We start from the raw sequence: 15877 nt of genomic DNA, 5'->3' as shown, positions 1-15877 counted from the left end.
TTCTTTTTTTAAAAATAAAACTTGAATTCCGAGCTTTCATAATTGAGATAAAAATACATATATAATTATCTAACTGGTTTTTAAGATAAAAACAATAAACAAATCTCTCATCTATAAATATTCATTAAAGTTTACATTAAATTTTAGGGGTTAATTATGTGATCTCTCTTTCTATACTGGTAGCTTCTATCATGTTTTTCAAAAAAACAAAAAAAAAATTTGATCTCTCATCGAACATTGTCTTTCAACAAAAATTCTTTCTTAAGATAAGAGTTAATTATTACCGTTAAAAGTAGTTCCGTCTCTTCTCTCTCCCTTTCTCTCATCATTGTCGAGAGTGTCTCTTTTTCTCCCGTCGCTCTCGTAGTTGCTCTTTTTCCCGTACTCTTCCTATTCCTCTTCAATAATTTGAATCCTTTGCATTAACTCAAATTTTGAGTTAAATCTGAACCGTCCGATTTAAATCCGTACTAATATTAAAGGCCCCACGCGTTATAGACATAAGTCATATTGTTATATTATAAATAGAATACTTGTGAATTAGCTCGTCCAAAGTGATAACCAAATGCGCGCGAGAGAGAAATAAGTGTCCCAAAAAAACATTTTGTTAATAATTATCAAATAAAATATTTTATTTGATGTTTTCATATATAAAAGAGGACATTTCGTAAAAGGATGAGGGTTTTGTCCAAATGGTTTTGAAAAAAGTCTCATTCGAAGTCTGACCTAAACCGTCTAATTTGAATCAAAATTTGTATATATATTTAGTAGTCTTTCCGGTCAAACACCGAAGCAATAAGCTATATATATTTGGTAGTCTTTCTAATCAAAATTTGTATATATATTTGTATATATATTCCGGTCAAGTCAATCATAAAAAATTTATGCATGAATATTTGGTAGTCTTTCTAATAACTCAATTTTTGCAATTTTTTTCATAAACCATAATTAATAAAACGTTTTTTAGGGAACCAATATGATTGATTTTTTTTTTCAAAAACCATAAGGACCGTGGGAACCCCACGGTCTCAAATTGGTTTTTTTTTTTTTTTTTTTTTTATAAAACAGAATTTTTTTTAATTTTTGTATTAAAATATTAGAAATGTTGAATATATTTCTTTGAAAATAGATGAAATACAATATAATTTGATTTATTAGAAATACTGCAATAAATAACTCGGATCAATATTTTTCAGGTCGGGTTTTTCGCGGCTGTAAGAAAAATTAATATATTTCTTTATGTGTTATTAGAAAAAAAATAAAAATGCTTAGATTCTGAGTTATTGATCCCGGTTCAAAAGTCACTTCTAGTTAATTCAGAAAATATTGTGTTCCTTCTAGGACATTTAATTTATAAAAAGTTATATCTATTTTGAGAATTATTTTTTAATAATAATTATTAAATAACTTAAAAGTTATTGTTTTTTTCAAAAATAGATATAACTTTTTATAAATTAAATGTCCTAGAAGGATTGCAATATTTTCTGGATTAACTAGAAGTGACTTTTGAACCGGGATCAATAACTCAGAATCTAAGCATTTTTTTTTCTAATAACACATAAAGAAATATATTAATTTTTCTTACAGCCGCGAAAAACCCGATCTGAAAAATATTGATCCGAGTTATTTATTGCAGTATTTCTAATAAATCAAATTATATTGTATTTCATCTATTTTCAAAGAAATATATTCAACATTTCTAATATTTTAATACAAAAATTAAAAAATTAAAAAAAATTCTGTTTTATAAAAAAAAAAAAAAAAAATTTAGACCGTGGGAACCCCACGGTCTGAAAAAAAAAATCTGTTTTAAAAAAAAAAAAAAAAAAAAAAAACAATTTGAGACCGTAGGGTTCCCACGGTCCTTATGGTTTTTGAAAAAAAAAAATCAATCATATTGGTTCCCTAAAAAACGTTTTATTAATTATGATTTATGAAAAAAGTCCCAATTTTTGACCTGATATGGATAGATTGACTTGACCGGAACCTATCCAATGGCTATTGGGCCGGGTCCAGGTGTCGAATTTTTTTACCTGTCTCGTGTTCAGTACAAGAATGACGCAACCTGATCCATTTTTTTATTATTTTTGTTAGATTTATCACTAATTACGATTGATGATATATTAATTAATTGAGATTAAATTGCATTAACAAAGAAGGATTAATTGAGATTAAGTTACATGAGTCAGGTTCGGTTCAACCAGGACTCATTTGGATATGTTCCGGGTTAAAGGATTTCGACCCGTGTTGGATTAGGTTCGATCGGACCCGTCAAAAGAAATAATCAAATAATGCTGACTCGACCCAAACGGTCAAACACCGAAGCAATGTTTTTTATAGCGGCCTTTATCAGTCTGTACTCTGTAGTGGTGCGGTCTCAGACTCTCAGTTGAGGATGTAGTTGACTGTGGTGGCTATATTAGAAGCTATGTTATATGATGATTTACATTAGAAAAATAAATTTTATTCTATTAATGAATTAAATATACTGCAATCTAAGGATAAGTCCTAATGCATAATATTAAATCATACAAAACGGGATGCGAATTCGGTTATGGTGGGATACTAATATTATTGCCAAGAAGACTATTCTGTACCTGGACAAAAAATCCATACAAGGCTTGTTCTGGTCATTGTCAATTTCTAGAAAATGTTACACGAGCAACAGTCTACGTACAGTACGTCGATACATAATAACTAACTAAATAATCTTTTTTGCAATGCAGGTGCAGGTCTGGGGCTTATGTTTATGCTGGTCATATCAATTTTTTTCTCTTATTGGGGTTTGCAGAAAAGAAAGATAGTTAAGATGAGATCCCAGTTCTTCAAACAGAATGGAGGGTATTTGTTGCAACAAAGGTTGGCTTCACAAGGTATCAACTCAGAAACAAAAATCTTCACTGAGAAAGAACTTGAGAAGGCTACCGAAAACTACAGCGAAAACAATATTATTGGTCAAGGAGGATATGGTACCGTATACAAGGGCACTTTATCAAACCTAGAAGTGGTTGCAATTAAGAAATCTAAAATAGAAGATGAGAATCAAATTGAGCAATTCATTAATGAGATCATAATTCTTTCACAGATTAACCATAGAAATGTTGTGAAGCTCCTAGGGTGTTGCTTGGAGACTCAAGTTCCCTTATTGGTATACGAATTCATACCTAATGGAACACTCTTACATCTTATTCATGGCCAAAATTCAGGATACCATTTAGCATGGGATTGCCGCTTAAGAATATCGGCTGAAGCTGCTGGAGCTCTTGCTTATTTGCATTCAGCAGCATCATTTCCAATAATCCATAGAGACATCAAGTCTTCCAACATACTCCTCGATAAAAATTTCACAGCAAAAGTATCAGACTTTGGAGCATCAAGGTCTGTTCCCTTTGATAAAACACATGTCACTACTCTCGTTCAAGGAACTATTGGTTATTTGGATCCAGAATATTTCCAAACAAGCCAACTAACAGAAAAAAAGTGATGTGTATAGTTTTGGTGTTGTTCTTGCTGAGCTGCTCACAGGAGAGAAACCCATCTCTTTTACTCGGCCAGAGGAATTTCACAATTTAGCAACGTACTTCATAGTTGCGTTTGATAAGGGCTGCTTGCTTCAAGTAATTGATCCACCAATTGGAAGTGAGGCCGGAGCAGAAGAACTCCACACTATAGCACGTCTTACAAGGCAATGTTTGAACACGAAAGGAGAAGAACGGCCGACAATGAAAGAAGTTGCTTTAGAATTAGAGGCACTAAGGAGGATGAGAAACCAACAGAGTCCAAGAGGGAATGAAGAAATTCAGCAGTCGATTCTTGTAGGGAACCTTTCAAGTTCAGAAATTGTAGAATGCACAAATCAATATAGCCTTGAAGACCACATGTTGTCATCCATGGACCTGCCAAGATAATATTGTAAAATTTTACCAGCATTTCAGCTATATAAATAAATAAGAAGTCAGGCATGAGACTTTTGCATGTTTTATTGAAATTGTACCATCCACGTACTTATTTCATTATATATCTTGTATGTTTCAAATTGGTTGTAAGTTTCGTTGAAGACCTTTGTTTTAACAATTACACAGCCATGTCGTGACAATAATAGCATCAGATATATGTGAACTACCGCATATTATGTGGATCAGAAAAAAAAAAATCACATTCTTCAGAATCAGATGCATAATTATGAGAACATAGGCATGAATTAATTGTAAGATTAGCAATTCAGGAGATACAGAAATGTTAAGATTGATTCAATATATCCAATATATGATAGAGCCTCTGTTTGATTTATCAACAATTTGTAGTGTTGGTACTTAATTGGCCAGTCAATTAAGTATTAGTTCCAGATGAAGCTGCATATGCCAAAAAAATTGTATCAGAAGTAAGAATTAAGTACAAATTACGAAAAGTTAGCAAGCCCAAATTAACCACTTGGTTGAGACGACATAATGGCCCAATAAAGCTAAAGTTCAACACAATTTTCATCCCAAAGTCCGCTGTCCGCAGATGCGCAATTACCTGAAACAATGAGGCAAAAGAGGAGAGAGAGAGATTGGGGGTCGGTGGATGCAATTGTCGTCGCTGGTCGAGGGAGGCAGAAAGGTTTTCTAGTGGAGCCAAGAGATGAGGGTAGCGATCGTGGGTGAACTCGTAGTAGAAGAGGAGCGACAAAGGAATGATAAATTGATAATACTTCAAGAAACATTATTTTTGAGAAACAATAGGGGTTTCCGGGAATGGAAACCTTGTATTGTGTGGTAAAAACAGTGAAAAAAGAAATGAAAAAGAATAGTTTAAAGATTGGGGGTCTAAGTAAAAGGATGAAAGAAAAAGAAAAATAAATGGAAAAATGAGTGGAAATGCAAACTTCAAACTGCAATAACTACATTAATTTTCAACCTATTAGCTATTATCTCTAAATTGCCTGCCAGTATTCCTATTTTGCCCTTCTCGTACCAGTACTATTTGAGACAGTCTCCACTACTGGTTTATCTCCTCTAGCAGCTGATTGCTTGTATGTATTTTGTCGTTGAAGATTCTATTACACCGCTCATGCCAAATCATGAAGCTGGCAATGATTATTACCTCTTTGATTCGCTTTCGTAAATCGGCATCTACCATTGCTTGTATAAAATCACTCCTTTTATCGAATATTCATGCCACCTATAGCATGTATTGCATCCCTGATGATGGTGCTTCCTATTGGGCATTCGTTGAAGAGATGTTTTGTCGTTTCATCATTTGCTCTGCACATGTAATACATCCCCACCATTTCGAAACCTCTTGCTCTCAAATTTGCTGCTGTGAGGTTCTTGTTATGGTATAGCAGCCATGCGAAGACCTTGAAGCGAGGTGGTAGTATGAGTTTCCATATTGTTCCTATGTGAGAAGCAATTCACAGTCCATTGCATAATTTAAAGTATGCTACCTTAACTGAGAATATGCCTTGACTGTTTGATTTCCAAACAGCATCATCTACTGGTAAAGTTCCTGTCTCACTTGGAGCAATCTTGCCATCTCTTGCATTGCCTGTGGGGAAGTGATCGGACTGAAGAACTGTATTGGATCGGCCAATCTAAGGAAATATCTTAGTGTGTTGTCTTGGTTTAGCGCATAGGAGAACAAGGCTGGAAGTAAGTGTTGCATGATTCCTTGTCCCCAATCCTGCTTCCAAATACGATGCTTGAACCCTGGACTGGTATCCTCAGAATTGCATTATCACACAAGATCTGAGCCTCTTTAAGGTGTTTTGAGTAAAAGCTTGAGTTGTAAAGTGCCATTTGCCCCTGCTGATCATATATGACTAGGAAGATTGATTTCCACAAATTTTTATTGCGGTTTCTGCCACTGCCAGCACCACTCCGACAGAAGAGCCATGTTGAAAAACTTCAAGAAACATTTATATAGTTTACTCTTATTTCGATTTTGATAATTGCCCACACTCTTATCAAATCTTTTGTTAATTTATCTTTCCATTTGTCTGATTGAAAATAAATCACTAGGCAGTAAACAAGATATAAAGTTTGCGAAAGTGCAAACTTCATAATCAGAAATAGAGGAAGAAATGAACGAAATAGAATCGATGAGAGCCCAATCAAAAAAAAGTGCCCCCACATTCAACGCCTCCATTAACTCATTACATATTAACACGAATTTCAAAAGAGTCTTGGACATTATAAGCGTGAACCGGATTGATTTGGATTTTGATCGACTGTCTTAATTCAAAGGATGCTGAAAAATGAGTCAAACCACCACAAGTTAAACTGAGGCAAATTTAAACTCACTCCTGACGATTCAAACGAAATCCGAGCGAACTAATTATGAAACTTTTTCAAGCGGATCTCAAACAAACCATAAATTACGAGCTTTCTGCCAGCCTAAATGTAACAAGGAACACTGTTAGACTGTGAGGCAATGAACATTGCGCACACAAGTTAAAAAATTTAATGAAATTTTTTTGGTAGGGTGAAAGGTCAAGCAATTCCTCATATTCTTCTCTTCGTTACTGGGAGTGGTGTCATATGAAAGAACCATAGCCAACTTGTCATTGCAGAGAATTATAAACTATAAGTTAAATGGGTTTTAATTAAGAATTAAGATATATTCTAATTACATAAAAAAATAAAAACATGAAATGGTGTTTAGTTTGAATGAAAAATGCAATTGATTGTTTTCTAAGTCTAACCCAACTTTGACTCCAAACCTGTATAGTATAATAGACAGGTTTATGTTTCCTTGGTCCTTAGCAACAAATATACATAATGCCGGCCGAGTCCATATTGCTCTGCCTCAACTTGGGTTGATTGGGCCGAAATATAATTAAGGCCTCAACTCTCCAGAAACGATCAAACGAACCAGATATATTGGATATTGTGATATTATAAATTTATACTTGCAGATCAACTACAATAAGGATGTGTTCCAGAAGAAGAGAGAGAAGAGAAGACCGGATTGTCCAAATAAGTGTATTTGCTCCAGTAACTAAAATTTTGGAGAGGAATCAAAGGAAGAGAAAAAGACCCAAGGGCAAGACACAAAAATGAATGCCATTATCCTCCAATCTTTACCCCCAATTTGAAAAGTAGCTCTCATCCTAACTCCTTTCATCTCCTTCTCTTCCTTCCCTCTAAATTTGATTTTGTGAAGCACGCCCTAAATTAAATTATGTTATTACATAGGAACTAGTGAGGATTATGTTTACGAAACGAAGACAAATAATGCATGCATTCAGTCGGGAAAAGAGCCGACAACTAGACAAATTCAGTACCAGTTCGTCAATCTAAAAGCCGTCATTTTTTATTAATGTGAAAATTTCTAGTGTACCCATGTAAACTTTTAAAATAGTTAATTTTTCTATATAAACATTTTATTATTCAATATTCCATAAAAATTTAATATTCTTTCTTTTATCTCCTTTTATTCATTAAATTTGTAATTTAGACAAATATATCCCTTCATTTTAAATTAAGATCTCCCTTTAAATGAGCAAAATTGAATAAAAGAGAAGAAAAGAGAAACTTCATCTCCTTCATCTCTATGTTTAAAGTCTAAACTCCTCCTTCGTCTACTCCAGCTATGTATGGTTAATTTGACTAAATAGGAAATGAAATGACAAAATAGGACATCAACAAAGATTCGCACCTTTGATGGCGATGTGCAATCATAGACAAGTAATTGAATATATTACACAAATACTTCGTCAATCACATCAGCTAACACAAAATGTTAATCAAACGGAAATTGGCGCTAACCATCAAATAAACACAAAATGGGAAAAAAAAATATCACATTAGATAATTCCATCCAACAATCAAATAAACCAAAGATTGATAATATTTCATGAATCAAGATAACATAATAAAAGCAAAATAAAACATTATTCTTCAATAATCACTCAACATACAAACACAGCAAGCCACGCAGAGTGCTTATTCATGATTAAAATCTGAATTCATAAAAAAGAAACCTCAAAAGAAGAAACAAAAATCAAACTTAAAACATAAAACATAATAATATAAACCTACTTGGGTGCTTACAAAATCAAAAGCTTAGACCTTATAAATAATCATTGCACTTTCTAATATTCGCTGATTGTTGTCATTTTCACAAATTCCAGCATACTACACCAAGCCATATAAATCCGAAATTTTTAAAAATATCATAATTCCAAAAAAAAAAAATTTAAAACCCACTAATTCTGAAAAATTCAAATTTTGACACGTCTGCATTCCATTAACTGAGGATCGCATCTAGGAGATGCAGACCATTAATGGAGTCTGTATTCCCCAGATGCGGCCCCTTTTTTCCTTTCTTTTTTCTTCTCCCAAACAGAAGATGCCCCAAAAATTTTTATTATATTATTTTTTAAATAGAAGATGCGGATTAGTTGAATTGACTATATATTATTTTATGTTTTTGATTATTTCTCACTAAAGATTATAGAAGTTTATTCGCTGATAGTTTTAAATTAATTTTTATTACAAAGAAATTCAATTAGATATATATTATTTCATTTTTGTGGTTATTTTTCACTAAATACCCTAAAAGTTTAATCGCCGATTGCCCTAAATTAATTTTTATTACAATGAAGTTCAATTAGATATATTTTATTTTATTTTGTGATTATTTTTCACCGAAGTTTAGTCACTGATAGCCCTAAATTAAACTTCCAGGGATATCAGCAAATAAAGTTCTAGGGTCTTCGGTGAAAAATAACCACAAAATAAAATAATTAGTTTAATTGGACTTCTTTATAATAAAAATTAAATTAGGGCTATCGGCGATTGAACTTCTAAAGTCTTCGGTAAAAATAATCACAAAATAAAATAATATATATCTAATTGGACTTTTTTGTAATAAAAATTAATTTAGGGCTATCGACAAATAAACTTCTATGGTCTTTTGTGAAAATAACCACAAAATAAAATAATATATATCTAATTAGACTTCTTTGTAATAAAAATTAATTTAGAGCTATCGGCGAATAAACTTCTAAGGTCTTCGGTGAAAAACAACAAAAACATAAAATAATATATAATCAATTCAACTCTCTCCGCATCTTCTGCTTAAAAAATAATATAATAAAAAATTTCGGCCCCATCTTCTATTTGGAAGAAGAGAAAAGAAAGAAAAAAAAAAAATGAGGGGCCGCATCTAGGTATATAAAAGAAGAGAAAATGAGGGGATGCAGACTCCATTAATGGTATTTTTAAAAATTTAGGTATATAAAGCAAGTAGACAAGAACAATTGGAGAAGAAGATGATTTTTATTCTAATTTGTACAATGATACATTTAAAGTGTGTATGCTTATATAAGCATATTGCATCAATCACTAATCTATCCTAACTATGGTTTAGTCATCTAACTAGAATAAGCACTATGTTATTACAATCGTGATTAGTTGAAACAAAAAAGAATCATTATGTTTGAGATACATCAAGAAGCTTCTTTCTTTGTTGAGAACTAGATCGGTCTAGTTATATATATCTTAACAAGATCAACAAAGGAGGAGTTTAGATGTAGAGATGAAGAAGACGAACCATCTTTTTGCTTCTCTCTTCTCTTTTAAAGAGAGATTTTCATTTGAAATGAAGGGGTATATTTGTCTAAATAGCAAATTTAATGAATAAAAGAGGATAAAAGAAAGGATGTTAAATTTTTACGAGGATTTTAGATATTAAAATGTTTTCATAGAAAAATTGGTTATTTTAAAAGTTTATATGGGTACACTAGAAATTTTCTCTAAAAATAAAGACTCTGTCATCCTTCTCTCCATCTCCGTTAAGCTTTCGTGTCTCGCCCTTCTTAATTATCTCATAGAAGCTATTGCAAGTAGACTTTTATGGAGGTGAAATCAGGGACAGATATTAGTGTATTGGTTAAACTAATTCAGATCTCAGCTTAATTTCTAAAAACCGAAGCATGGGGTTAATTGAATTGACAAATCAAAAACCAAAAGAAGTTCCTATATCTTTCAGAAAGAAAATAATGGATGGGGCTCACGGTTGTCAGCTTTACTTGAAAACTGATTTTCCAATATATCAGTTTCACTAGTTAATTGGTTATTTCTAATCGATCAATTTTAGAAATCATGATTTAAGCTTAAATCCAACGATGTGTGAGAGAGAGGCAGACCAACTGTGGAAGAAACCCACTGAAGCTGCTATGTTGTGGAAGAGATTCAATAGGAGCTGAGGCTTCGATTGAAAAGGATTCCACGTCCTCGGCATTAATTTACCGTTTGATTTAATTTCTAAACCGTATGATCAGAATTCGGACTACTTTGGTCTCTGTCTATAAAGCATGGGGCCTTTAATATTAGTGCAGATTTAAATCGGATGGTCCAGAATTTTAACTCAAAATTTGAGTTAATGCAAAGAATTCAAATTATTGAAGAGGATTACGGGAAAAAAGGCAAACTCTCGACAACGATGGGAGAAAGCGAGAGAAGAGATGGAACTACTTTCAACGGTAATAATTGAGAAGCATAATTATTTTATCTTAAGAAAGAACTTTTGTTCAAAGAAAATATTCGGTAAAGATCATATATTTTCTTTTTTAAAAGCATGATATAAGCTATCAATATAGAAAGAGAGATCACATAATTAACCCCTAAAATTTAAATGTAAACTTTAATGAATATTTAAAGATGAGATATTTGTTTATTATTTTTATCTTAAAAATCATTTAGATAATTATATATGTATTTTTATCTCAATTATGAAAGCTCGGAATTCAACTTTCATTTTAAAAAAAATAATAATAATAATTTGAGGACTTGACTGAACTAAATGTAATAATTCAACTTTTTTTTCAGAAATAAATATATGTTTAAACCATATTGTAGTTAATTAAAAAATAATTTGAGGACTTGATTGAACTAAATGTAATAGAATAGACGTTTTCAACAGATTTTTTCTAAGTAAAATTACAAGATTTAATTTTCATACTTCTCTTGAAAGAATACTGATTTTACCTTGAAAGAATACGTGATGTGCTGGATCATATATATATTTTCTGAAGTAGTTATATTGTTATAAGCCTACTTTATAATTTTTGCTAAATTAAATAAAAGTTTGTAGTATAAGATCATAAAAGAATATACATAAAAATATTATAAGCAAGAGTTAAAATCTCCAATTAGTTTTGTGTCTCAATTATATTACACATCCTTATTTTTATTTTTTAAAATATAAATAATCGATCCGAATTACTTACCATAATCTTCATATTAAAATGTATTTGGATACTGAATTTTATAATTTTTATATTTTTTCTACTAATATTTTAGGTAGGTATTAAATCATTTTTTAAATGATTTACAATCTTCTAAAAAATAGTAATTTGTATATCTATCAAAAGATTAAAAAAATAATCTTTTTACCTTCAGGTATATTTCAATATGAATATTATATTCAACTGTTCAAATTTACAAACAATGCGGAACATATTAGACTGTTCAGACATATGGAAAGTTCCATGTTATTCCGTGTCCTCCTCCATCCAGGCTCTCTCGTAAATTTGGTCAAACATGTTTGGACTAGTCAACGAATTGGAAATTAACGCCTTGGACAGTTTGACTAGTTAGTAATCATGCTCGATTTCCGGTAGAAAGAAAATTAAAGAGAATTTATGTCTGGTTCCTTTAAGCCTACCTGGTCCAGTCTACCTTTAAGCTCAAAGATCCCAAAAATTCAAAGAGGCACCATTCTAATAACACAATTTGTCATATGGAGTGAACGATACTCACAAACTTTTAGAGACTGCAATAAAGAAGTGGAAGAACTCAAAGATGAGGTTGTATGGCAGCTTCAATTCTGTTAGATCCAACATACAAATATCAAGAGAGTCAGGGACTAAAAGGAATAATTGGCTAAGGAGAAATACTGACAAGAGATGGCTAAGGCTTTGAGGGTACCAGCAGCTTGCGTACCAACAACAGAAAATTCAACTTTTTGTTTTCTTTAAAACCTGTTTCATTAAGTTTTCAATTTACTGCTTTCATATTTTTACTTATTTGTAGCTCAACTGTTATGAGCTCAATTGCTTTTTATTTTCGTGGTTAACACCTTTGTGTAATGGATCCTCTATTTTAATATAAATGTGGGCTAGACCCTCATTTTTACTTCAAAACAAAATAATATTGGACCATGACTCCTGAGTCTCTCAAGTCTTAACCTGATCCGTTAATTCGTAAGATGTCTCTTTCGTGGTGAGATAAAATAACATCTCACGAGCATTATAAAAAGCATCCATCAATAAACATCAAGAAAAGGACAATATTCTTGTGCCCAACTTACATCGATCAATCTGGATACTTTAATAAAAAAAATACTTGATTTTTTTTTTTTTACTTTTATTTTAAACTTTGAATTCATAATTCGGCATTATAAACATGATATATATATATATATATATATATGTGTGTGTGTGTGTGTGTGTGTTAACTATGCATATATCATGTTGAAAAAATAATGAAAATTTGATATATTTATATATTATCGTACATTAAATAATTGAAAAAAATAACGGTCCGAAATTAATTAGGTGCATCAAATATTACTTAAATTTGCATGAAATTTAATTTAAATTTGATATCAAATGGTCAATCCTCTTAATAATTAATACACACATTATTCTAAAGTAAGAAGAAGTTTTAGCAACTAAAAAAGACAAGAATAAGTTTAACAATCTATCATCTTCCGTGTTTATTGATTGATAACATTTCATGCTCAAGGCTGTACTGTCTGCTACTCTCTGAGACTCCACTGATTGTACTGGTACTCCCTGCTTCTTCAATCATCCCTTCTTTTTGTTGAATGTTTTCATCATTCAATTTTTTCTTTCCAGGCTTCGTCAATCCTTCTAGCTCGAATGCAACCTCTTTCATAGTCGGACGCTCCTCTCCTTTCACATTAACACACCTTCTTGCGAGATGTGCCACAAAATGTAGCTCATCAAGCTTAGCCTCCTTTAGGTGACGTGGCTCAATCGCTTGGATTACACGACCCTCATCAACCAATGATGCAAAGTATGTGGCCAGATTACGACATTCCTCGGGCCGACCAAAAGAGATGGGTTTCTGTCCTGTTAGCAACTCAGCGAGAACAACACCGAAACTGTACACATCGCTTTTCTCTGTTAGTTGACTCGTGTGGAAGTACTCGGGGTCTAAATATCCTAGTGTCCCTTGAACTAGAGTAGTTACATGAGTTTGGTTGAAGGGGACTGATCTCGAAGCACCAAAATCAGATACTTTAGCGATATAGTTTTCGTCAAGAAGTATGTTGGTAGATTTTATATCTCTATGTATGACAGGAAAGGAAGCAGCCGAATGCAAATATGCAATTGCACACGCGGTTTCTCTGGATATTCTTAAGCGATCTTCCCATGCCAAACAATTTTGACTGTGGATGTGCTCAGACAGGGTTCCATTGGATATGAATTCATATACCAATAATGGAACTTGGGTCTCTAAACAACAGCCCAGGAGTCTGACCACATTTCTATGATTTATTTGTGATAATATGGTAATCTCATTTACAAACTCTACCTGGTTCTCATCTATTAATTTAGATCTCTTTATGGCAACCACTTGCTCGTTTGAAAGCACGCCTTTGTAAACAGTGCCGTATCCGCCTTGACCAAGAATTCTGTTTTCACTGTAGTTATCTGTGGCTCTTTGTAGTTCTTCTGCGGTGAATATCTTTGTTGTCGAATCAATACCTTGAGAAGCCAGTCTTTCTTGTAAGAGCTGACCTCCATTTTGTCTGAAGAACTCAGATCTCATTGTAACTAATTTGCTTCTTTGTCGTCTTGAAAAGGTGTAGAAACTTGCCATTGCCAAGATGAAAACAAGACAGAGACATGTTCCTGCACCACATTACATTTTAATTAAGGCAAGTGGAATACCTTTTGTCTTTAATTAAGTGGAAAAAAAAAGGTTCTTATATAGTTATATAGTAATTCAAGAGATTGGATAAATAACTCAACAATTTAGAGAAAACTTTGAACGTCCCTAAGAACTTCTAAAAAAAGTTGGATAATTATAACCAGTAAATAAATTCACCCGGAGGAATGGTCATTGCGATATATAATTTGGAAGTGCTTTAATTTGTGATATTTGTTTTTTTTATATACTTTATTTTCCTTTGAATATACCACCAATTTTATCAATTGTCATGCCACAGTTGTAAATTCAGTTGTTATATCCTGTAACTAAGAACGTGTGTATCTGATGGAGGATTGTGTTTACTCTTAAGGGAATACATTCAACAATAATGATATCACACAGAGACATAGACAGCGAAGATTAATTCAAGAATCTTTGATAAGGTCTTTGCAGCTAACTATAAAAAAATAAAAATAAAAAGCAGAATCTTTGATGAGAAAAATGAGAATTGTATACCCAAAATAACGTTAAGCGGAGATGCCTTCTTGCTCATCTTGCTGCAACCGCTTCCTTCTTTTCTGCCATCGCCAATCATCCCTGAAGGGCAACCACATCTGACACCGCCTTCTATGTTGATACAGTGTTCACTACAGGGGTTTAATCCGGGATCCTGACATTCGTCAACATCTACAAAATCCACAAGAGATATACAATAAACTATCAGAGACAAAATAATTAATATCCATTTCCTCTTATAAATCAATTACATTTTTTTTAAGTATGTATACAGTGAGATAAGTTTTGTGGATTTCCATAGTCTACAAACTATTTTTCAAGCTGCTCTTAGATTATTAAATTTGGCATCTGTGTACTTACCACTGCAACCACCTTGAGCGTAAGGATTACCATCGTATCCTTGGCTGCAATTGCACAAGTATCCTGCACCGGTCGGTGAATCATAGCATCGGCTGTTTTCCTTGCAAGCAAAAGAATTGACATCTTTCTCGGCTTCCTCACAGGACTTGTCTCCAATCGCCCAATTCAAAACTGCAACGGAGTCACGACCTACGCTAGCACTAAAGTACTCATCAAAGGATGATGTTCTGAAGGAAAACTCATTGTGGGTTGTGAAGAATGCTGCACTACAATTTCTGAGTGGATCGACTCCCATATTCGGAATTTTATACAAATTCAGTTCAAAGCTTTTTAGGTCCCCTGGTAATGGCATCTGACAACACCCAAGACCAGAGCAAGATCCATCAATTCTGCCGCTAGAATTGCTACAAAATGTCACACAACCACGACTTCTGAAGTTCTGACCACCATCATTACTAACTCCAGCAACACCTTCTATCATTACAACATTTTCACACCCTATCACAACGAAAGTTGTATAATTTTTCGACAGTGTAAATGGAGTTCCAGTTAGATTTAGCCAGCCAGTTCGACGGGTAGGCGTTTCATCTCCACTATAATTGCACTGTCGGTAGATTGGTCCAGTGAATATGCTCACTTGACCCTGCAAAGAAATGTTTTGAATGAGATATTCACCAGTAGGTAACTGAAGCGAGGGATTTAGATTGCCTGTTCGGGTGCTTGTGCAAATGACCTCAAAACCTTTTAACGCAACACCTGGTGCTCCGAAGGGTAATGGAACTGACTTGCAATCTGAAGTGTTACCTGTTTCACCTCTGTCATGTGCCACGGAATTCAGTTGTAAAGATACAGAGGTGAAACATAGTGATAGAAAAATGGAAAGCCAGAGGGGGTGCATAGTTGTCTAAGCTATGTTTCAAGTGCTGTGTAGTTTCTGAGATAGTGAGATGTATTTCATTTCTCAAATTAAGTCAGGGGATTACCGATCACAACTGTAGGAAATTAGATTGAGACCAGTAGTCTTCTGCATCATTTTTCGTGAACCAAAACATGTAGCAAGCTGTTGCTTTTACTCGGTCTCATATCCCTTGATTCCCTTGAACTTTACA

General features: G+C 33.1%; 1 protein-coding gene and 1 long non-coding RNA gene across 2 annotated transcripts in view; both read right to left on the bottom strand.

Annotated features, from left to right (window-relative positions):
• LOC144557765 (uncharacterized) overlaps nt 1–15877 on the bottom strand; it is a 45707-nt gene that overhangs the window by 9420 nt on the left and 20410 nt on the right. The gene's annotated exons all lie outside the window — the stretch shown is intronic.
• Nucleotides 12569–15705, bottom strand: LOC144557762 (wall-associated receptor kinase 17-like). Its single transcript, XM_078306336.1, has 3 exons — nt 14769–15705; nt 14409–14579; nt 12569–13873 (listed from the first exon to the last, which is right to left on the bottom strand). The coding sequence occupies exons 1-3, from the start codon at nt 15664–15666 to the stop codon at nt 12696–12698; spliced, it is 2247 nt and encodes a 748-aa protein (XP_078162462.1). The 5' UTR covers nt 15667–15705; the 3' UTR covers nt 12569–12695.

The sequence above is a fragment of the Carex rostrata genome, chromosome 8 (assembly GCF_964058835.1).
Source record: "Carex rostrata chromosome 8, lpCarRost1.2, whole genome shotgun sequence".
Lineage (NCBI taxonomy): Eukaryota > Viridiplantae > Streptophyta > Magnoliopsida > Poales > Cyperaceae > Carex > Carex rostrata.
The sequence above is the reverse complement of the archived record's forward strand: the minus strand, read 5'-3'. Positions and strand labels throughout refer to the sequence as shown.